This window comes from Astatotilapia calliptera, chromosome 9 (genome assembly GCF_900246225.1).
Source record: "Astatotilapia calliptera chromosome 9, fAstCal1.2, whole genome shotgun sequence".
NCBI classification, from domain to species: Eukaryota; Metazoa; Chordata; class Actinopteri; order Cichliformes; family Cichlidae; genus Astatotilapia; species Astatotilapia calliptera.
In genome coordinates, this window is record NC_039310.1 from 9,291,970 (window position 1) to 9,316,313 (window position 24,344).

General features: G+C 40.8%; 2 protein-coding genes across 3 annotated transcripts in view; one reads left to right on the forward strand and one right to left on the reverse strand.

The window, feature by feature from the left end:
• Nucleotides 1-235: 235 nt before the first annotated feature.
• Nucleotides 236-4,168, forward strand: pigm (phosphatidylinositol glycan anchor biosynthesis, class M). Its single transcript, XM_026179174.1, has 8 exons — nt 236-639; nt 1,470-1,643; nt 1,788-1,914; nt 1,998-2,247; nt 2,505-2,608; nt 2,821-2,975; nt 3,072-3,173; nt 3,983-4,168. The coding sequence occupies exons 1-8, from the start codon at nt 469-471 to the stop codon at nt 4,148-4,150; spliced, it is 1,251 nt and encodes a 416-aa protein (XP_026034959.1). The 5' UTR covers nt 236-468; the 3' UTR covers nt 4,151-4,168.
• A 6,939-nt stretch (nt 4,169-11,107) lies between these two features.
• LOC113028747 (uncharacterized) overlaps nt 11,108-24,344 on the reverse strand; it is a 63,539-nt gene continuing 50,302 nt past the window's right edge. For both annotated transcript variants that reach the window (XM_026179170.1, XM_026179169.1), the window contains 5 exons: nt 21,570-21,659; nt 18,468-18,612; nt 17,435-17,568; nt 15,956-16,164; nt 11,108-13,809 (listed from right to left, as the gene is read on the reverse strand). In XM_026179170.1, coding sequence (XP_026034955.1) covers nt 12,666-13,809; nt 15,956-16,164; nt 17,435-17,568; nt 18,468-18,612; nt 21,570-21,659 — 1,722 coding nt within the window. In that variant the 3' untranslated portion in view covers nt 11,108-12,665. The remainder of the gene's footprint in view (nt 13,810-15,955; nt 16,165-17,434; nt 17,569-18,467; nt 18,613-21,569; nt 21,660-24,344) is intronic.

Genomic DNA, 24,344 nt, shown 5'->3' on the forward strand with positions numbered 1-24,344 from the left:
ATTACCTATGTAACCAACTGAAACAACAAAAGTTGTATCAGCCAAGCCTTGGGCAGTAACTTTCAATCCTCAAACAAGTTATTCATTTTGTTTAAATGCAATATAATACTTATCTTAGCCAAAGAGAGTAATAATAATAATAACTGTTAAAAATAGCTTCATAATTTCCAATTTTAAATAGCAGTCCCACTCCAACACAGTAGGTGGTGCTATTGCATTAGCTGTGCTCACTGAAGCCCTTTGTAGAATTTATACGAAGAAGACAATTTTGCTAATGCCACTTCCGGATAACTTCCGTGTTGTCATATTTGAAATTGGGGCATTCAAATGGGATTAATACTCGCTAGTATTAATGTTTGATAAGTCCGTAAACTAAATAGAAAGGATATGGACGCGAAGTAACGTTAAACATAGAAAAATAGCCAACGTAGCTCTCAGTCCTACCTGCTAATCACTCCGTGGCTGGTGATGGAGAAGCTAATATCTAAACTCACTGAAAAGCATTTCCTTTTCACGGCTTCCTTCGTTATAAGACTGGCTTTGGTCGCTTATGGAGACTACCAGGACAGGACAATGGCGGTGAAGTACACTGACATTGACTACCATGTGTTCACAGATGCTGCGAGGTTCATTACTGAGGTAACAACTGTCTCAAAACTGAATGTCCTGCTGATATAACGCTGACAATGAAAAATAGTGAGAAGCACCAGTTGTATAAGGGTGGTAACATTACTTAATACTGAGCTAAATGGAGAATTTATGAACTAGGATTTACCTGGAATTGAAGCTGTTAGGTCACCAAACCAAAGCTTAGTATATTCAGTTCAATGCAGGTTTATTTTTATAACGTCAAATCGTAACAGGATTCCCCTCAATGTGGTATAAAGCGCAGTTATTCGGGAGAAAACAAACAACTCCCCAAAGCAAGCACTTGGAGACTGTGGGAAGAAAAAAATCCCGTTTGACAGGAAGAAGCCTCCGACAGAGCTAGGCTAGAGAGTAGCTCTATGGCACAAGATTGGTGGAAGGAGAAAAGAAAAATATTAAGACACACACACATCAACGAGAATGCCTGACTTTTAAGTGAAGTTTAGACAGTTTTGGACACCTGGATATTTAACACATGAAGTTAGTTGGAGTTGTATCAAATACAGCCAATTTATGGGGTTGTTGTTTAACTTTCCAGAGATGCAGAGAGTGAAACATAAAAATATATTATTTTATTTTTATGTTAGGATATTTTTTGTAGTGAGGTCCTTATTACATTTCTATGTTAACAAAATAAGCTATGTTTAAGATATGATATTTATTCTAGCACTTTAAGAATGGTGTATGAAACCGTCAACAGAAGACAAAATTTCTGTCAGGCTTTTGGATGAAATGGCTGTTTTAGCTGGTTATCATATATAACCCCTTTATTTAACCTAATATCACATTCAGCATTTTCATGTGGGGAATTCCTTTTACAGGGCGAGTCCCCATACAACAGGTCAACCTACCGTTACACTCCTCTGCTGGCCTGGCTTCTCACCCCAAACATCTATCTTAACATGGTTTTTGGAAAGATCCTCTTCATTGTATGCGATGTGCTGTCAGGACTGCTCATCTACAAAGTCCTCTGCCTGCGAGGTCTAAGAGCTGAGGTTTGTGACTGGCACTCTTTCATCATGTCTCTCTCTTTTTTTTTTTTTTTAATTAGATGAGCTATGGGGGGGGGGTATTTTTTTTCTTTTTCTTTTTTTTACAGATAAAAATACAAAAATAAATTTTTGCTTGTTTATGTTCAGACTGCACGCTGTGTTTCTTCTTTGTGGCTTCTCAACCCGTTGCCCATGGGCGTGTCCAGCCGAGGGAATGCTGAGTCAATCCTGGCAGCTCTGGTGCTGGGGACTCTGCTCTGCATGGAACGCAGAGGTGTGGGTTAAATATATCAGCATTAATTTGATCATGTGTTTTCACAGCTTCTGTGTTTATTGGCTCCTTTTGTTTTCTTCCAGCTCAGCGTCTGACCTGGGCAGCGCTGCTGTATGGTTTATCGGTTCATATGAAGATCTACCCTGTTACGTATGCTCTGCCCATTGCCCTGACCCTTCGCACAGCTGAAATCAGGGTAGATGAAGCCAAAAAGGTCTCAAGATTCAAGAAGCTTGTCGGCTTTTTTGTTGGTTTCTTCAACCAAGATCTGCTCCTATTTGCAAGTGTGGCTGGCGGAGTCTTCTTTACACTCACAGCACTCTTCTATTACATGTGAGATGGACACCACAAACCGTTTTCATGATTTAGAAATGACTGTTCTATTACTACAACTAATGCTATTGGAATTAGCATTAATGGTTAATATTCAGATGCCATAAAAATTACTTTGAAGATGATAAACTGTTGTTTAGGAATGACTTTCAACAATGCTAAGTACTGTTTTTGATTTGACTTAATGCTAGCCTCTTGTGACCCATTATTTGAACCAACACTCTTACTCACACGTGTGTCCTCTCGTACAAACGCAGGTATGGTTGGCAGTTTCTTTATGAGACCTATTTGTACCATCTGACCAGAAGGGACATCAGACACAACTTCTCTCCATACTTCTACATGCTCTACCTTACTGCAGGTATTTATCCATCCAACCATTCACGCCTGTATTGTGTAGCATGCGAAATGATGAAGTTTGAAGGCAATAAAATGCTTGTTAAATCTGATTTATAGGTGTGTTGAGTTATTTTCCTTTGTCTTTTGTGTTATACTGAGCAAACGTACAGCGGGAAATACAGCTTTATTTATTTATTTATTTTTTAAATGAGCACATTTCTTTCGGCCTTGCAGAGAGTACGTGGAGCCATCGGCTAGGCTTGGCAGCATTCCTGCCGCAGTTTGCCCTGCTGTTGGTAACATCATGGATGTATTACAAAGACCTGGCCTTCTGCTGTTTCCTGCACACAGCCATTTTTGTTACCTTCAACAAAGTGTGCACTTCTCAGGTACATACCTAACATAATTTCACTTTGTTCCTCCTGTCCTAGACATAACACACAGACTTTACAAATTTAACAATGTTTCTTGTAATCCTTTCACAGTACTTCCTCTGGTACCTGTGCTTACTTCCTCTGGTCATCCCTAACCTGAGTCTGACAGTAAAACAAGGGCTGGGACTACTGCTCCTCTGGTTTGCTGGACAGGTAATTAAGTTAAGCACATTTAAAATTACAGTTAAATATGAATTCAGATATACATTTGTTAATGTAATCAGATTTCATACCATAGACTGAATCTATGGGCTCTCCATTCAAAATCCCAGACTAGTAGTTTAATATTCTAATTTTAGTGTTTTAAATTCTAATATTAGTGTTTTGTAGCCAGAAGTGAGACCATATTTGTACAAGAGGGAGGATTGTTACACTATTAGCTAACACCTTGGTTAGCAAGGTGCATTCATGGAGTGTACAGGTGCATTGCACAGACACAGATACCGTCTGACGAGTGCTTACACACTAGAAAAATACTACAGTTTTACTCACCACTTAGTGTCCCTTACCACTCACTACAATCAACTACACAGCAAGACAAAATTTTGGTTAGCTACAGCTTGACAACTAGCCACGGAAATAAAATTTTTAAGCCTCAGAACGGCTTGATAGGATGAGCCTTGTACAAATTCACCCACCTGTAGTTTTCACAAAGGGTAAAACTGTCTACAAGGATTTTTTTTGTGCCAGAATGAAAGCAGAAAACTGTGTTTCTGCCTTAAACTTGTGCGTTTTAATATGTAGCTCTAAGAGGATTGACTAATGTTTAGAGCTAGCCTCAAGTGGTCACTATTTTGTAGCACCTCCTAGTTGGCGGTGTTTTCAGAGCCCTAAAGTTTGTTTTCTTGATTGTGATCTTGATCATGCTGAGTTGAAAGTTATACGAGTGATAGGATACATAGAACTGAAGTCATCTGGCAATGTTTTTAAAATAAACTGTCATATTTTTCTCCCCTAAACAGGCCATCTGGTTGGGCCCAGCCTACTTCCTGGAGTTTGAAGGCTACAACACCTTCTTATGGATCTGGCTAGCCGGATTGCTCTTCCAGGTCGTCAACTGCTTTATTCTGATCCAGATTGTAACTCATTACAAACCAACAAAAACTCCACTGAGACTGAAAGCTGAATAAAACCCAAATGTATTCAAAGTGGAAGAAATTTTGTCTTTGAAACTTCAAAGGATGCTCTTTCAGATCATGCACTGTGGATCCATGTAGACCAAAGTTTAATCTCCCCAGACTTTAATTACTTTCTCTAATAATTTAAATCACTTTAGCAAAGAACACTACGTTTTCTGAGCGACAAAGGCTTAGGTGGATTTTCAGTTTTTCTGAGTTAAACCTTTGGATTATATGCTCACCACTGCCGGTCAAAACACTTAAATCCACAGTGTATGACACGTAGCAGAAACTGACTGTTGCCCAGGTTTTTTTGGATGGTAACTTTGAAGTCTGCTCCACCTGTGGCCAAGTCATTTGTCAAAAGTTTGCTGATGGGGCAAAACACCTGCTGCAGATCAGAGATCACAAACAGTCTTAATAAACAGCTCTGGGTCAAAGTATTTAACACACCCCTCGGGGATTTTTTTCTTTTTTCTGGGGTGGCATTTTGACCTCGTGGTGACGGAAAGCATTTTCTAACTCCAGAGGGAGAAATAATCCAATTGTATGCTGCTAGGAATCGAGAAGCCTTCAGTCTGAGTGTCTCACTTTCATGTTGACATTATTGTTGGTACTTTCAGCACTTGAACTATGGATTAGATTGCACCGAGGAGAATTACCGTTACAAAATCTGTCCTAAATTGTGTCGTGTTTTTTGTCCTGACCGGTGTAAATTGAGGCTGACCTGCACATTAATCTGACAGGTAGGAGATAGTTTCTTGGTTTGAGGGAGAATATGTTAAATAGTTCTACTGTTAGAAACGGTAAACAAATGCACTGTTGTCTTTATGTCTATTTTTTTACAGTTTCACAAATGAATAAAATCAAATAAGTAATTTCCTGAGAATGCTGTTGTGTAATTTCAAATCCTTGGTTACGTCTCGGACCTAATGATTTCATCTGTGTTTACTATTAACACTGTAAGAAAACAGACAAGCACAGTATTTACAGTCTAGGCCACTAATGCATAATCTTCTGTCAAGGCAGCTGTTTGACTTGCAGCTTCTTTGGCTGCAGTTTGCAGCTGTGACCAGTAGGCAGGAGCATTTGCAAGCAGAAGGGACAGCTTGAGCAAACATCCTCATGTAACCCTCGCAGATTAATCAGTCAACTGGAGCATGAACACAACCTAAAACAAACAGAGCTGGCAGTGGCTCCATAATCTCACTGTACTCTCCCTCTAATCTCACATGGAAATTATTAGAGCATTCACTTTAGCCCTGTTGGTTCTGAGCGTGTCTGTTGATCCTGGGACTGATAGTGGAAGTGCATAATAATTATAATATACTGGATTCGCATTATGAATGCTTGAGATACACAGCAGGTTGGGTCAAATCGGTGGCTTTCCTTAGACATTTGCACATTGCTTTGCTTTTCTGTACGAGTATAAGGTCTTGGTTGTGTGTTGCATATGTGCATGCGTGTGAGTCATGGTCAGCTGCAGCCTGCATATCTAGTTTCTGAATCACCAGGATGCACCCAGTAACCTTTCAACTGGCTAGTTGCCCCCCAGGCACATGCATAAACCATCTTATTTTAAAACTAACGGCCACATTCAGGGGTTTATTTGCAAATTCTTAGGATTACAAATTAATACGAATATGTTTTTCCCCTATATTACAATTTCAGTTTTTTGTGGCAGCCAATCCAAATTACAGCTACTTGTCCCCTTAAGAGTTTCATCATACCATCATAGTTGGTGAACTATGGAGGCAAACTAAAACCAGTTCAGATGAACCTGATGTGTCTGGTGAGTGAAGGGTAACAGCACTCTGTAGGCACAACAGTCTAAAAAAGGTGGAAAGCACTGTTCTGCTGCTGGTGCGCTGATGTGGACAAATAAAGAAAACAAGGCGCTGCGTTCACTGTATATTTGTTAATTGTGCTCAGGAAGCAAGAAGTGGGAAGGTTGAGGGGGTTGCGTGACTATGTCCCATATGCTAATGTGTATATGTGTGTTTAATGAAGTGTATGCATGTGTATGCAGATGCCTGTTTGTGCCAGACCCTGAAGAATTCTCCTCATTGTCACTGGGGGGGATGTATGCATGTATTTGTTCATCTGCCTTTATCTCTGTGTGTTTTTTAAACGTGTATGAGAAAGATGGAGCAAGAGAGGGAGTGACCAGTTAGGCCAAATGGTGTGTGGAGCAGAGAACAGCAGGGTATGAACGGTCACGCAACCTTGTATGGTATAGGATTATAGGTTTTGATCTGCACGCACGCACACACACACACCGTGGCTCACGGATCAGCTGTCAGCAAGCGTCAAACACGTTGGTTACACTACAGTTGCCTTAAAGCACTACTCCTTTTTTTTTTTTGCCCTTTTCCCAAATTGACTTCTGTTTTTTCTTCTCTCAAATTTATCTCACTTCCCTCTCTTTTTTTTCTCGTCCTCATCCTTTCCCCTTCCTGTACCGAACGAGCATTGTACAGATGGCGTGATCGAAGGTTGCGTGCATGCGAGTGAATATTAAACATTTAAAGTCAGCCTCAGCCGCTCCTCCTCCCTGTCATTGTCACAGCATCTGATATGAAGCTACAGTGAGACAAATGGCTCACTGAAATCTTGTAGCAGTATCAAACACTGCGTCACGAGTTACTTGTTACTCGTCATGAAGAGGACTTTATGCCTGAATGTGATTCCTGTTATGCAGTTTGATCCCTGCGAGACGAGAGCAGAATGCTTTATCGTTCAGAGTATTTCTAACTATTTAATTAAGGCTGTTTCCATTATTCTGTTTACAATTTAGTGTCAACAGTCTGAGTGCAAGTGGATATCTTAACATGCAGTGCGTGCATGATCTGCAAAGATTACCTGGAGTTTTGTGGTAATAGTATTGTGAGTAAAAGCCTCCTCAGTACTTTTGACGTAATATGCTTAAGCAGGCTTTGCGTACAGTAAAAGTGGAGAGCAAAAGGGAGCATGCATTTACAGGAAAGCAATCTTGAGAAAGACACTTGAGACTTTTTCAACATTATTATGCAGCACAGTCACCTCACTGCAAGATTGTCCTGGGTTTGAATCCAGTCTGGGGCCTCTCTGTGTGTAGTTTGCATGTTCTCCATGTGGGTTCTTTCCAGGTACTCCAGTGTCCTCCCACAATTCGAAGGCATGCAGTTAGTGGGGTTGGATTAACTGGTGATTCTAAATTGCCCATAGGTGTGAGTGGTTGTCTGTATCTATGTGTTAGCCTTGCGACAGGCTGGTGACCAGTTCAGATTGTGTACCCTGCCTCTTGACCTGTGGTAGCTGGGATAGGCTCCAGCCCTTCTCTGACCCTCAGTTGGATTAATGGAAGAGAATGGATTGGAGGATAATTATGGTCTTGAAGAGCATAAATGCTCATCTGTCACAGGTGACCCCTGACTGTCATCCATCAACTGTGAACACCAAAAACCTTCAGTGACGGAATAAAGGACTGAATGAAGAAAACATCAAACCAGTTGCTTGAAATGCTGTGAGACCACAGGCATCTTGGAGGAGTATGATCATCAGTGCCATTTGGGAAGGTTCTTAGAAAAAGAAGAAGAAGATTAAAAATTAAAGGACAACAGATTGAACAGGAAGTCCCAAAACATTAGCCCGTGTCACCAACAAGGCTTTTTGGGGCCAAAGCTATTGACCTATTGGCACTCTGCATACACACTATTTATGAATCACAATGGGTTGTGAATAGCGTTTACACTTTCTCCTACACTGTAGTTCCTATAGTTCTGCTAAGTAAAAACATAAAAATCGCATTCATTTTCTCACAGCCAAAACAACCTAGCACAGGTGGCCCTGCACTTTTGTATGAAAAACATGTTGCAAATGCAGTTTCCTAGAAACATAAACACATTGTGTGTGAAGCACCAATGGGAAGTAGGATCTTAATTTGCCTTTTGTAAGTCAAGAGGAAGAAAGGCATTCTGTACAACTGTGCGTGTAAAACACATCAGTACTGACACACACATGGTAATTGCTCAATAGGACAGTATCAAAATACAATTCTTTAGAAGAATTTATGGGAAGTGTAGTTTATAATGTAGAAATACTAGTTCTGGAGACTGCTAATTATACACTTTCACAGTTATGTAAAAATGTCGAGTTATTTCCCAAATACAGTAAAACATACAACACTGGACACTTTATAAGATGCATCTTACTAGCACTGAGTGGGAGACTATTTTGCCTCCAGGACTGCCTTCATGGCACAGATTCAACAAGCTGCTGGAAACATTCTTCAAATATTTGTCGGCTGCAAATCTATGATGTGAATCTCCTGTTCCACCACATCCCAAAGGTGCTTTTATCGGATTAAAATCTCTTGACCGTAGAGGCAATTTGGATACAGTGAACTCACTGACATGCTCAAGAAACCAGTTCGATATGATCTGAGCTTTGAGTCAATGGACATTGTCCTGCAGCAGCCATCATTAGATTGGTCACTTTACGGTCACTTTTTTCCTGTTTTTTTATCTTTATTATCTCCAAAAACCTAATAATGAAACAAAACAAACTGAATAACCATTATTCAGTGTTCTGGATCTGTGGTATAGCTGAATGCTGGCCCTAGACCTTATTTTTGTAAATACATAGTGGATAATGGTGGAAAGCATAATAGGATTTCTTGTGCTTTACAGACAAACATAGGATGTGACTATGTGGCGCTTACTTGATGTACTAGCATGCACACAAACATGCACAAATGTATGTACACACTCAAAATCATCCTACTGGCTGATCCTCGTGTATCCCGTAATTCCCTATAAGCTATACTCTCCCCACAGCAAAACAAACACAAGCTTCTGGGGGGGATTAGAGGGAGGAATTACGATACTGTAGTTGGCAGTGGGAGAAACTAGTTCTTTCTTACCAGTATGTGTATTTGTTGCACAAAATCTCAATTCTGTTTCTGTTTGACGTTTGCTTGATCTGGAAAAGTTTTTTCCCCCTCATCCTAAAAACTATTGGGCAGCAACCAGCTTGTAAACAATAACAAGAGTATCCAAGAAAAACATTTATCCACTGGCCAAGTGGACATACTAATATAATTTTAAAAAGTCTTGATATTTCATGATTAATTTTAATTAACGGACAACCTCTAAAATACTATCACTGATGCTTCAGATTGTGGAGTGATCAGCCATCATAGTGGTTTACATCCATCTTTTATATACAGTCTACACTAACATTTACTTTTAAGTATGAAGCGCGTATCATGAAAGTTCCCACGGTGTCCCAGGACCCAAAGGTTCGACTTTGGCCAGTTTACCAAATAGCCTAATTGTTTCCGGAGTATCAGTTTCTGTAATTTCTGATATTACTTTCATTTTTAGTTCCAGTGCTGCAATTGTTTGTCTGGTGGATTTCCTCCATTCTTGATGCTAAATTGTTGTGTCCCATTATCTGCAACCACTTGAATTCTGAGTTTGGCCTTCAAGCCACTTATTATTTACTCTTTAAATCTGACTGATTTTTGGACAAGCAAAAAATCCAAATACCACATACTGCACTTCTACAGTCACGTTCAAAGGAAGCGACGCTGAATGAATACCTATGATAATTTTAGTAGATGAGCATAAATGTTCAGGGAGTACTTTAAACCATATGTGCCAAGTAAATACAATTAACTGCCTGGATGGACTGGAGTCCAGCTCTTCTGGGAATCCCACAGGGTCGGGATCTAACCACAGCTTTTAGGTTACATCTCTTTCCCCTCATGTCCACTGCCTCTTTTTCTGCCCTCCACCTTTTGGTGACCGCCAACATTCCCCTGGCTCTAGCCCTCATCCCAGGCAGTGGTGAGAAATGGGGAAGTTTCCCAGATCGTGTCAAGCAAGTTGTCGCGCCAACTTTGCAGCACATTAATCATACAGGGCATGTGGTTAGAGATACTCTGTATCCTGTTCTGCTGAATATTTATTATTAATTGAGAGACAAATCTGAAGGATGAAACCTATTTGGTGTGCGTGAAAAATTCAAAAGCTGCTAAAAAGACAAGGATGTTAACTGAACAGCAGAATTTGTGTTTTGATGATCCTAGAAAGAGCTGGAAATCATGAAGTCTGGTAAAATGACCTCTCACTGTACATGATTTCACATTAGCTCTGTGATGATGTTTGTCTGATGAGTGTAGCTAGGACATTTAATGTTATTCTTGCAGTAACTAAAAAAAATGACCACCTGGAACAAATTTTTCATATAAAGAAAAGATTTTTTAATAGATAACTCCCATTTGCAAAAACACTTAGAAACATTGGAAGACACTGCACATACATACATATATATATGTACATATATATATATATATATATATATATACATACATATGTATATATACATATATATACATACATATATATATATATATATATATATATATATATGTATATACATATATGTATATATATATATATATACATACATATACATATATATACATACATATACATATATATACATACATATACATATATATACATACATACATATATATATATATATATATATACATATATATATATACATACATATATATATATATATATATATATATATATATATATATATATATATATATATACACACATATATACACATATATACACACACGTATATATATATGTATATATACATATATATATACGTGTGTGTATATATATATATATATATATATATATATATATATATACACACACGTATATATATATGTATATATACATATATATATACGTATATACATACACACACTGTGTTCGCTACCTTGCAGCTACCTCCTCCATCAGATAAGTATGAGTCTTTTTTTTTACAATTATCAAAACAGATAGCGAGGAGGGGGGAAAGCCATATTTATTTACGTTAGTAGAACAGAAACAAAAAAGCCTTCAAAACTGTAGTTTTTAAATTATTTGCGTCTTACAATAAATACAAATCCTCAAACATTTATTGAAATGAACACACACAAAGAGAGAGAGAGAGAAAAAGACAAATCCAAAACAGTGACACCATGTACAGTTGTGCGTGTCGACTCCAAAACCTTTCTGGATAGGCTGAACTTCAACTGAACTATTCCCAGTAGTGCAACTTAGCTTCACAAAACTGAGACTGACATTGATTTAATTTGGTGCTTTTTTTAAAAATTCACTAGTGCAAAAATACTGATGTGAACATAAGGTCCAATGTTTCGGGGCTGAAAGGACGACGTGAAAGGCGTCATAACCCGGAGGGGGGGTATATGAGCTGAAATGCAGAACTTGTCATGAACACTCACCTATGCTGTACAATATTACCTCCAAGAGAAGGTGCGACAGGAGTTTTATGATCTAAAATGATGACGTTTGAAAGATTTTAATTAAAATATTTTACTGTTTAACGATTAAAAAAACAGCAGTTACATCATGATTTCAGTTAGTATCACTTTTGAATTACCAGCCTTCTTAAACTTTGATCTTGTGCACTCTGAATTTCATCTTCCCGTTATCCTTTTTCACAAAGAAGCCCAGCAGCCAGTGCAAAGCAGCACACTCACAAGGTACCAATCAATGCCTTGCTCATGGAGACTTCAGCAGGACACACGCCACAGGGCTTGTGTTGGAGGTTTGATTCCCTGCTTGCTTCTATGTAATCTGGCTGATTGTAACATACAAAAAAAATATGCTTAAAGTTTAAAGCTTTGGCTCTACTGATAGTTTGACATGTTTTACACTATGCAGTATTAATTGGTCTCTAGTTTTCTGAACAGTTCTGCAGCAAGCAAGGATCAGTTTTTAAAACTTTCCAATGTTGCATCGAAAGCTACGCTTTTAGACGATTCAGAACACAAAACAAACGGGCATCAAAGAAGATTTTTCATGCATTAAAATATCCTCGAATGAATGAACAAGTGTTTTACGGTGCTTTAAGTATTATCTTGTGGCACCAATTTAACTTTGCTCACCCTATTTGTTTTTTTAAACTGCCCTGGCAGTAATTTAAAAGCATGAAAACATGCAAAAATCACCTGTTTTTCTCATACTCACTCGTCATCTCCCTTGAGACCAGCGTAGGCGTAAGTCGTCCCCTGTGTGCAAGGTTAAAAAAACCAAAACATTTCTCGACAGCTAAATCTTTGTTTCTTCCACAAAAGTCAGGTGTCCACAACATATTAAAAAAAATAAAATAAAACTGTGTTTCAAAAGTCTTGTCGTCGCTAAATCTAAAAGTGCTTGGAACCAGCTACAAAGTTTAATCCTTACAAACAAACGAATCTATGCATAAACTGGATTCATATTAACTTTGATTGTCACAACACTAGAACCTGAGCTTCTTCGTCAAACAGAAGAAGTATGTGACATCCTGGGAATCCCTTAAAAAATAACTCTTCTCTTATAATGCTGGTGTATGAAAACGATAAGACAAAGTACTTTAATGCACACTGATTTCTTTGCGTGTACAGAATATGTATGTGTGTGTGTTTGTGTAGAGGGTAAGTATCTGCAGATGTGTTGACGTGTCACTTTCACGGCATGTAAATATATGGACTGGACTTGTGGTGTCCTGTGCTCATCACGCATGGCATAACGTTCCTGGAGCCGACCATTATGGACTGGTTCATGTCATGGCCGCGCTCAGGCCACGGCGGCGAGTCTATGGGCTCCCGCTTGATCGAATGGATCAGGCTGTGACCTTTGAACTCGTAGGTGCCATGCTTGTTGTAGTCAGACTGCATGTAGGCCTTGTGTGGATCCTGTGAGTAGACGTGCGAGTCCATGAGGTTGACGGATTGGCTGCTGCATAGAGAGTCTGAGTGTGGGAATCTCTGAGGACTAAACTGACTGGAGTCATTGTTACTGCCCAGGTCTTTGTCGCACTTTAACAGGCGTGCGTTGGCGTTCCCGTTGTTCACTGCATAGTTCTGATAGTTACCGTTGTTGTACGGCGGGCTGATCCCAGCCTTCCCCCGCTGGCAGGGCGAATACTGTGGATCGTAATAATCAGCTTCGGATTTCAGCTGCAGGCCAACGGTGTGGTCATATAGGCCGTTACCATAGCGACGGTCAACGGGCACTTGGTCGCGGCACGTCCAGGGTCGGCCGTACGCGTCGCAGCCGTTCTCCGAATCAGAGTCGTGCTCGATCTTTATGGGGGGCATCTCGGGCATCAGGTGACCGTCGAAGCATTCTCCGTAGCCATTCTCGCTCTTCACCAGGTCCACGCAGTAGGCGTCTGGGTCTGTGGGAATCTGGACGTTGCCGTACAGCTTGGAGACAAACACCTCACCACCTCTGCCGCTGTGACAGCTGGGCGAGAGACGGTACGGCTTCCCGTACTGGCCGGTCTTGTTCATGCGGTTAGAGGGGATGTAGCTGACGCCCTGGCCTGCCCTGACGGGTCCTGAGTTCTGTCGCGGAGGCCAGCCGCCACCCACGCCTGGGCTCAGACCTTTATGGGGACCCACGGAGGACTTGCAGTAGTTTAGGGGCTCCTCCTGGTTATAGTAACCGTCCGGGCGGAACTTGAGGTTGTCTTTGGAGAGTGGGGTCCACGGAGTGTGGTGACCTCGCTGGGTTGCACCAGGAGTGGGACAGGAGAGCCGGAGAGAATCTGCAGCATCACCCATTCCTCCATTGAAGGAGTGTCTCCGGAGGTGTTCTCCACGCTCGCTGTGCAGGGGGAAAGAGTGGAAGTGGAAAGAGAAGGAAAAAAATAGATCATTAGTCACAAAACAAAGACACAAAACTTACAAAGTTTTACTCTACCCATGTATCCATATGGCAACCACTGCATACTCAATGTTTTTGTTTCTTTTCTGCCGAATGACTCAAAGCATAAAAATTCTAAGTTTGGTTCAATTTAGTTCACGAGAGGATCTTTCCAAAAGTGACTCATCTTTTCCGGGATGTGTCTCATCTGAAAATTGAGAACAGAGTCAACATCCAGAACCCCAAAGATCAATGATGGCCCGGTCTCCTAGTTTATAGGCAGCACAATGCAATATATCTTCATGTTTACACAGTGCAGTAGCTGAACCCGAATGTGTTCAGTAACTGCATGAAAGTCTTTTCAAACTGTATTTTCTTATTATTTTAAGTTTGAAATTCATCTTGTTGAACGCTGAGTAAGCGATTGATCGAAAAAGATAAAAGAGCTCAATTATATTTATAACTATTACAGCATTCTGATTAATCAGCATTCATACGTTAAATGCCTTTTCCAGTTTTTCCCGTACTTGTTTGACTTGTTTCTGTGGCTTTCTTCGTGCCCCCCCACAAAAACAATAATCAAAATATGTTTTTTTCCCCCTCTTCATCTTTTCAGTTTTTATATGGAAACCCAATTACAGTGCATGGCTACAGTGGTAATAACAGGGTTTAATTTGCGGTTCTGTGAGTGATTATTCAGGAATTCTAAAGGCAAATGTTTCTTTTTGTTTGTCTGCTTCCAAATATGTTTCTGCATTTTTCCTATCTTTCAAATATCTCTCAACCTGAGCACAGCACAGCTGAAGGTCTTTAATACAACCAAGCTGTGAGTGAGTATATTCTGTAGCATCATATGTGTAAAATGAGTCTTTTCTTAGCTCTTAGATTGTTCTAGCAGTAGCGACAATTTCACTATAACAGGCTCGCAAAGAAATGAACTAAGGGACATGTTTTCAGTGACATCTGCCGACTAGTGACACGAAATGACCAAAAAGAGAAGTATTGCTTTCTATTTTTTGTTATAATAGCCTGACGCAGTTTCACTGTGTTTCCTAGTTTTTAAAAAGTCTACATATACTCAGAATTTAGAGCAGAACCGGAGATCGTTGTGCAACAATAAAGTCAGCAGGCTTTCGGGAATCTGACTGTAAGTTTAATCCAAGTCATATTAAGTCTCTCAATATGGCAGCAGACCCAGGCGCTACATGTACTGTACATACTATACACTTAATTCTGAACCTTAACCCTAAGAATGGTTTAACCAATCCAATCTGCTGTCAAGTTAACCGGTTTATCGTTACATTATCCACCATGTTGCCTTGGATGATGTGTGAAGGAAGAAAGAAGCCTGAACAGCAGGAGGGGTGGAGGAGCTCTGCTTTACTGACTACATCCCAAGTCTTGGCCTCTCTGACTCCCTAAAGTTGTTAATGATGCATGAATCACAGAGGGCCTTATCCAAGCTGAGACGCGTATTTGCTCCTAATTGGCCACAGGTAAGGCGTCCAGCGCTTGTTTGGTTTGGTATCAGATCCTACTGGGTGAGGAGAGGGCTTATGTTTGTGTTGGTAACTGGGTCTCAGTGTAAATGTTTGTGTGTTCATAAAACTGTTGCTGGGCAATAAGTTGGTATCTGTGAAAAAAAGACAAACCTCAAAAAATCAATAAATGACACATGAGGGCTGGAGCAAATGGATTTTCTCACAGTAACTCCAAATAATTATGTTTCCTGTGCCCGTGCGATGTGGACCACAACCGAGGCAAGAGGTAATCTTAGGACATGTAAAGTGTATAATAACAAAATAAACACGTCATCCCTTATGAACTGTGAGCTGCTGTGACCTATGGACTCTCAAATGTTGACCTTTACTCAGAGCTCCCATAAAGCCAATCAGTGTCGTTCTCTAGAGGCTATAACGAGATGCCAAAATGCATCAAACCTCAGTGTTAAGACTGTTAAAACACTTCACCTTTAGTTACTACATAGTACCCCTATTAAAGCAATCAGTGTCCAAAACTGTGACACAGTGTCAATATGCATCATCTCTCCTAACTTAGTTAAAGCTGTAAAGATGCTGCGCATGTGTGAGAATTTATTCCTTCTTACCCTTGCTCCAGTCCGGAGATGATTCCTCCTACTGCTCCTTTATTCTTTCCCCGCATTAACATGTTCTTCATTTTCATCTCCGTGATGGAGGGGAGCAGGAGGGGAACAGCTATGCAGAACAAAGCCAGCTGTGGGGCCACTGGAGCACCAGAGGCTGACTTCTTTTTCTGCCCATGGAGGAACTTCAACCGACCTTGGAACTGCATCGTCTGGAACAGAAGAAAGAAAGGACCCATCCAAAGGCCTTGATTAACATATAATACAATTACACAAACATCTAGGCTTTATTTTTCTGCCCTTTTACAAAGGCTTAAAGGTATCGACTATTATAGCGACCATTTTTATGACCAATCAGTGGCAAAGAGGTTTCATATTGTTGGCTAGGCTTCTGCTAGGTTTCTCCTCTTTTAATCTGAGTCACTGAACTGAACCTCTCTAGCATATCTGCACTGTTAGTGCCACTTTCAGACAAATAGTATCGGTTCCTATAAAGTCAGTTGTGCCGACACTCCATCCATTAAAGCTAAATTCTAGTATTTTATTCGTAAGCTTCTTGGCTCAAATCAGGAGGCATCTGTGTCTGTGGCATGCACGCGTGTGGTCTAAACATTTAGCTAGCCAAGCTTGTTAATGTTAGCTAACTTAAACCTGGTAATCCTCCCCTCAAGTCCAGTTTAACCAAGTTTAATTAGATGTTGTGTGCAGTGTTCAACATCTTGATTAAACCTGTCAGCTAACTTTTATTAGCCAACACTGGTGGACATTTAATTTTTGGCTAACACTGTGAAGGAACTGACTGACTTTCCTGTCCATGAAATAAGGCTGCTACTGTGTCTGAAAACACTCGTAAGTGGTCCAAATGTTATGAAACCGAGACTTTCTTGCCAGATTATTTGTGAGCAGATTGAGCACTGTGCGTTACATTACAAATTGTTGTGTCCTAACTGTAATTATGTTGACTGATGAGGAAAGCCTCCAACCAGTATTTCCTCACTACTTGGCTACCAGCATCTACAGTATATGTAGAAAATTGCCATCTAAAATTTCAGTTGTGCGGCCAGCTTCAGTGCAACCAGAGAGGACTTGGTGACAGTAAACTTGACTGACCCTGATGAAACAGTCCAAACCCATATTCTCGTTGCTCTGTCATCAGGGCCTTCAGCTTTTCCACTGCTGGTCTCCAAACCACTCTAGTCACAGCCATGAGGGATGAACCACGCTCATTCTCTGCCACTGTGGCCATGCACCCAATTACCTTATAATTCTGTCAATACACCTATAAATAACTGCACATACTACAATTATATGTGAAGTCTTGCGGTACCAAGGGGTTATAACACTTTTTATAGCCCTGGGTCTTCTTCCAGTGAGTGGGCAACCCCTGCTCAGTTTTTATATTTTGCGTAAACTTTAATGAACTGAAAACTGAAGTAACGTTGTTGGGGTTTTTTTTGAGTTTGAGTTGGTTCAATTACTCACCAAGAATCCAGAGGTGCTGTCCAAAAGGCATCGGACTCTGGCTATGAAACATCTGTTGAGAAAGCAGGAGAGCTCGGGAGGGATTTCCCCTGCCTCTGGAGAATGGAACAGGCTGCTCACTACAAAGTCTTCACCTGTAATTTAGTAAAGAAATATGGAGAGGGTATGAGTAATACAATTTGTACTGCAATTTGTGTAATAATACAGGAGAAAACAAGATACATATGTATAAATATGATGACGTTTTAAATGACAACAATATTTATAGTTAGCAAATGACTGGGACAGACTTCTTTTTTGTATTTTTATTACTTACCTGCTTTTATGAATAATACACTGCTGTTTAAAGCATTTATCTGTCAGCACTGTATCAATTTTAATTAATGAATCGTTAAAACTGTTAATAACGAGTGTAATGTGAGACAGACACCCTTAAGATCAGGCTTAAAACTTTCCTTTTTTGATAAAGCATATAGTTAGGGCTGGATCAGGTGACTCCGACTCCTCCCTCGGTTACGCTGCAATAGGCTCCTGGTGAGCTTCCCATGATGCACTGAGTGTTTCTTCTTCAGTCCCCTTTCTCACTAACTATGTGTTTATATGCCTCACTGCATTTAGTTATTAGTTATTATTAACATCTGGCTTATTTCCACAGCTCGTCTTTGACCTGTCTTTCTCCCCTCACCCCTAACCGGTCGCGGCAGATGGCCGACACTCCCTGAGCCTGTTTCTGCTGGAGGTTTCTTCCTGTTGAAAGGGAGTTTTTCCTTCCCACTTTTGCCACGGGGGGTCGTCTACTGATTGTTGGGGTTTTCCCTCTATATTTGTAGGGTCATTGCCTCAATTTGGCACTATATCAATAAATTTGAACTGAATTGAATTGAGATTGACAGAATAGATGGTTCCTCTCATCAACATCATACAGATCCAGGAATAGAAATCTCAGCAGCTGACCTCATCACCTCAAACCTATTGCATTGTTCGATAATAAGTTTTATATGTTCCCATACTAAATTCATAGTGATCTACCCACCAGTTCCTGCAGCTAGCTGGTTATCCTGGTGTGCCACCGTCCCTTGGTGCTGTGGAGGACACATGGCCCAGTGGAGCTGGCGTCTGAATTCCTGACGGTCGTCTATGTGGATGTAGTCAAACACATTCTGGTGCATCACGTCAGTCTGTGGGGAGGGGATTCGGACTGGTTTGGTTAATCAGTTTTAATTTTTAGTTTTACATCTGGTTTATGACTTTGGACGACCGAGTTTTGCTTCCATTCTTGTAGCTGACAGCTGTTCGCCGCTCTCAGGGCTAATTCTGCCCCACCATTCCTGGGGAGGTCAACGCTATACATACAAAGTCGATGAAAGTCAGACAACCAGAGCACTCGCACAGTTACATACACATGCAAAAAGGCAGGAGAATTGCCCCAGTACAGTAACAGTCTTAAGGGCAGCTGCGGGGCCAGCGAGGGCAGCTGTGTTTGTCAAACATCGCGTGACACCAGCTCCCGAACGGCAGTCCAGCCCAGCTTTCTCTCCACATCCACACAAACACACAGTAAGTCGGGTTCCAGCCCGCTCTCGTCATTCCTCCCTCTCTTTTCCAGCAATAGCTGTGTTTTCTGTCATTCCATGACAGATTCCTCACTAAAATGTTCAACCTTCTCCTCTTCCCTCTCCCCCTCCTCCCTGCCCTCGCTCCATAATTTCCACACTGGTGGCACGCGAGGCTTTTTGATCGCCTGCCTCTGCAAACACAATCTGTTCCCACTGTCTTCGGCGAGCGCTTCGTCCTGTGGTTGGGTTCCCTACCGGCAGTCAGGCAGACAGAAGGATCGAGTGACTATTGTTTATGTTTCTTGTAAAAAAACTCAGAGAGGAAAAGAAGAGGGGGAGGAAAAAGAGAATAAGTGATATTTTCAGTGACCTTCAAAGGCTAACTGCCCCTGTAACAAATTGGATCAAAGGCCAGTGGAGGTTTTCTGCTCTTCTGTGGCGCTTTCTTGTGGTGCTACTTAGCAAAGCCATGTCTTTTCTTCTTTATTTCCTGTGGTATATTATGGATAAGTGTCTTTCTGAATACAGCTGTGGGCTCAAAATTATGTTACATGCTGTCAAAGCCTGAGAGGCAAAGCATGTGGCTTAAAAACAACTAACAGCTCCTTTGCAAGAGCTGAACATGTGGGAAAGTATAAAAGAATGTTTTCATGACAGTCTGAAAATACAACACGCGGATCTGTGAGTATTTAAAAAGACATATTTTTAATGTAGAAAAATGCAGAAAAGCTGTCAACTACCCGTTCACTCCTATTCATCTTCTCTGTGCTCAAAGTCACCTGCATTTTGCTTTTCACTTCTAAATATGGCCATTGCTGACTACAAAGAACACCTGATTTGAATTCTGAGCTCAACCTTGAGCTAATGCTGATGATACATTCGTTTATCACACCAAATGCTTTGCATGCTGCAGTGCTATGGCTCACAGCCAAACCTGTTGCGTGGTAATTCCTTTTCTTTTTCTTTCTTTAAAATAACTGTTTTGCATGTACGCAATTTAACGTACTGCGGTGACTTGATTCGCTTGATCCGCTGCCAAGTGTCTTACATACAGTCACTGCCGAGATCTGAGCACACAAAGGGCCAGTTGTGATTCTACTAGTGTGAGCTGGTAAATTTACATCTCTTTAATATTTAATCAGCAGCTAACATGTTGCAAAACGGTCCCGGTCCTTCCTAACATGGATACGATTTTTGCTAATTCTTCGAGCACTTGTTGCATATTGAATGAATGTTCGTTTTTTTTGTTTTTAACTGTGCTGGTCACATGTGTTTATGAAAGGCAACAACTGGATGGCAGCAACTCGACTCAACGCTGGGATGGTTTGCTGTGAAATTCAGCCAAGGCCATATTCAGGTTCTGTGCAATAATCAGCTCAAAACTGATATTTTTTTCCATTACTTTGGTTTGATTCCTGCAAAATTATTGACATTAACTTTTCGCTCGGGTCGTTTGCTGAGCACGTGACAAAGAAGCTGGCATAAAGTGAAACCTTAGCTAGCAAAATCTGATCATTTGAGTGGAAATTTATGGGAACAAAAAGCAGACGTTACAAAATAAAAAGCGTTGACTGAGCTGCTAAGACACACGTGCATACGCAAATGCCCCTTGGAGTTTTAATTTCCTTTGCCCGGTGGTTCCGTGCCAATCTGTAGACACACACACACCTATGCACATACTGTGGCAGGGCGTCTCAGACCACTTTGGGTTTCATGTCAATTTCATGGCCGCCCCTGTCTGCTTGTAAGCCAAGTGGGAGCGCTGCAGAAGAATGTCTATCGTGATGTGTGTGTATGTGTGTGTGAGAAAGAGAAGGCATGAGGGCAACAGGAGGAATTTTAACAGTGAAAAGCACTTTATTTATGGCTTTGAAGGAGAGCGATGATTTCAGCATCGAGGGACAGGCGAGCCCATGTTGACTTCATTCATAATTAATGACTGGCTGGGTATAGCCACTGGAAAGGAAAAGAGTTAAACCGTCGGTGACTTATCAGTGCCCGCACACACATAACAGACGCCCGCAGAGTGTATCTCAGGGTGAAACAGAGGTCTTCACCCTTCTGTGGTCCCCTTAGGTGTAACCTTCTGGGTTTACTTTGCCCTCTGAAAGAGTTATCAGGCAGCAGGAAGTCAGAATTAAAAGAAAGGCAGTTTACTCCGGATCCTAAACTGGATGGGATGGCAACAGAAGAATGGAGCGTACTAAAAACGGCAATTGTGACCTTGTTGAATAATGACAGCAATGAGGTCCTATGAGATTTGCAGATTCGTAACCTTAAGAGGGTTTGTGTGCTAAAACACTTTCATGGATGCTATCATCACAGATTACGAGGCCATGTGACCAGCTGAAGTACAAAAAAAGGCAACTCATACCTCATTTTTATATTTTATATATTCTGGCTCAAAGAGCACATTTCCTACTGATCTGTTGGAGTTTTGGCACACTGATTCCCCCATCTACAGAACAGTCAAGGCTTATCAGCTTATCTATGGATAATCATATGTACAGCGTGCATTTCGTTTATACATATTAAACATAGATTATACAATGTTTTCACTGTATTCGTGTTCAACTCACCTGATGAAATCCCAGATAGTCCACAATGGTCGAGGAAGCGTAAAAAACCATCCCGTCACTGCTCACCACCAAGGCAAAGCCTGTCAGAGACTACACACACACACACACACACACACACACACACACACACACACACACACACACACACACACACACACACACACACACACAGAAAGAGAGTCAGGGCAGCTCGTGCAGCAAATAAACTCAAATGCAACAAACACACACATGACTTCTCTATTCTGTCTGTGAAAAGTGTAATACAGGTGTAAGAATATAGATACAATATAGTCAGATGTTCTAATTTGTGACCTAACCGTGGTTGAAGTTATTACTACGCCCTTAAAAAAAAAGAATTTTTGCTTGTAAAACCTTTAAAAATGTAATATTCAACTTCTTTCCATAATTCTCAGAACAGCAGAAAAACTGTAAAAATGGAACAAAAGATAGAAAATTACAACACAAGAGAGGGAATGAAAAACAGATGGTTGTGTTACAGAGCGAGCCAAATAAAACTTAGTGATTTATAATGCAAAATATTGCTTGTGAAAGACCTTTTTCCTCATATTCTCTGGTTAAAACTGTATTTTTTAAAGCAGTTAGCTCGCAGATGACTTACGCGCCTATTTGCGCTCCTTTAAAGTTACACATTTCATAGGCTCGAAACTCTGATAATTAAGTCTGTTTGACTGGTACAGCTGCTTTGATTTGTCGTAGCAAACACACTGATTAAAAGCAGAGAAACTCCAGACACAAGCACACTTCTTCCCACTTTCCCTCTTTGCTCACACACCCATCCACACAAAGCTAGGGAGGGGGGATAACGTGTTTGGCCAGCGGAGGATACAGAGAAAGAAAATGTTAAAAAAATACACAAATGGTATCTGTTAAATGAGGAGAGATGGACAGATGGAGAGGAAAAGAAAGAGTGCGAGAGATATATTTAAAAAAGGCAGCACATGAAGGAGAAAAGCACAGGAAGGAGACGGGAAAGAGGCCTTCCAGTGTGCAGTGTGCGCACAGCTGTGATAGCGTGACAACTGCAAGGCTACTTGACTTGCGTGACTGCTGCTGCCAGAGTCTGTCACCTCTATTTTACTGCGAGACTATGCAGGTCTTTCCTGGTGTGTGTGTGTTTCTGTGTGTTTCTGTGTACTTTATAAGGTAGAAAGCCCAGCTGCCCCTCACTTCACCCCAGTGCCCACTCCTTCCACGTCTCTCTCTGTCACTTACACCCAGCAGTGATATGATTGCCTTAGCGAGAGGCGAATGCTCACTGTACGCGCCCTGTCCTTACCTGTCCCATAAACTCCTCTCTGTGACCTCTCTGTGAGCAGAGCAATTTGCAGCCCTAAAACCTATCGGCGTAAAAGCCAAGCTGCAGCAAAGCAAAGCCTCTGAGAAAAAAATATTGAGACACTGACATGATGACATCTGAAAACAGTATATGAAAGCATGACGGCTGCAGTGGAGACTGGAAGATGGGTCAAGTCCTCTGTGGCATAGATGCAGATGATGTTTGACAAGTTTAACTGGCACATGTTCAAATGTCGGGGGGGTACACACAAACACACAAACACACATAGATGCACAACTTATTCCAGCATTCAAAACAGATGCAGATTAGTTGGAAATAAAGCACACTGATATAGCATCTTTCCTCTGATACTGGTCCTCACTCAGCATTTACTGTGCAACATTTGTACAAATTAAAAGTCTTTGTTACTCGGACCAGCATTTTTGGAGCCCTCTGGAGGGTAGCGATCAATCAACATTAGTGGATTAATATTTAATGTAGCTATGTAATGTATTTAGTACTTCAATAAACATCTGGGAACAACATGTCAATGCCAGATGTGATATATTTACGTCTAAATCCAACACCGCCAACGCAGTGTCGCGGCAGTTCATCAGATAGTCACAACATCTAATGTACTTATTCGGGTTTCTGGACATAATTACCCACCCTTATCTTCGTATCCCTGAAGACATTTTTTCACCTGTCTGGCCTCAGATGTCCTGATTCATGTCCGTGTACACAAAGTGAATATTTTCCGCTATTTGAAAGGGTGTCCCAGACGGGGTTGGCCTTGGATTGATCATTTGACCTCAGTTTGAGTCATGGAGTGACATTATTTATATTATAGAAAATGCTTAGCAGCACGTTAATATGAAACAATATTTTATTGATTATCATTAAAAACGACTTGTTGAGGGTGAGGATATAAAAACGAGTTGGTTACGTTTAGGCTGTGAAGCTGCGGTTAGGTTTAAAAAAAGATCCTGTTCTGGGTTAAAATACAACAGCTGAAAGCTCTCATTTCTTAGCAATAATAGTTTCAATGTCACGCTGACTGTCACAGAAAAATATGGCAATGCATGACCATGAACTTGAACAAACAGATTGCTTTTTCACGACTATTTCACATGTAGCTATAAAGGTCTCAAGCATGGATCACTTGAAGGTCTTTGGATCATGTGTCCAAAAACTCATGAAAACATCCTAAGCATGCTGGAAAGCTAGGTTGACTTTATGAGGTCGTACAAGGCCATAAAAAGGTCGACATTTACATGTAAGGTTCATTTAGATTTATTTAGCCCATTCACCTTTCCCCACTCCTCTTCCAAGTCAGTGAAATGCCAGTAAATTTCTGCAACCCAAATTCTTTACAAAAGGACTTTGACATTTTTATTCTTCTGGAACAAATAGGCCCCAGACCTGTGACCTGAAAGAGTATGCACAAGCAAAAAGTGTATGTTCTAAAGCTTTAATTA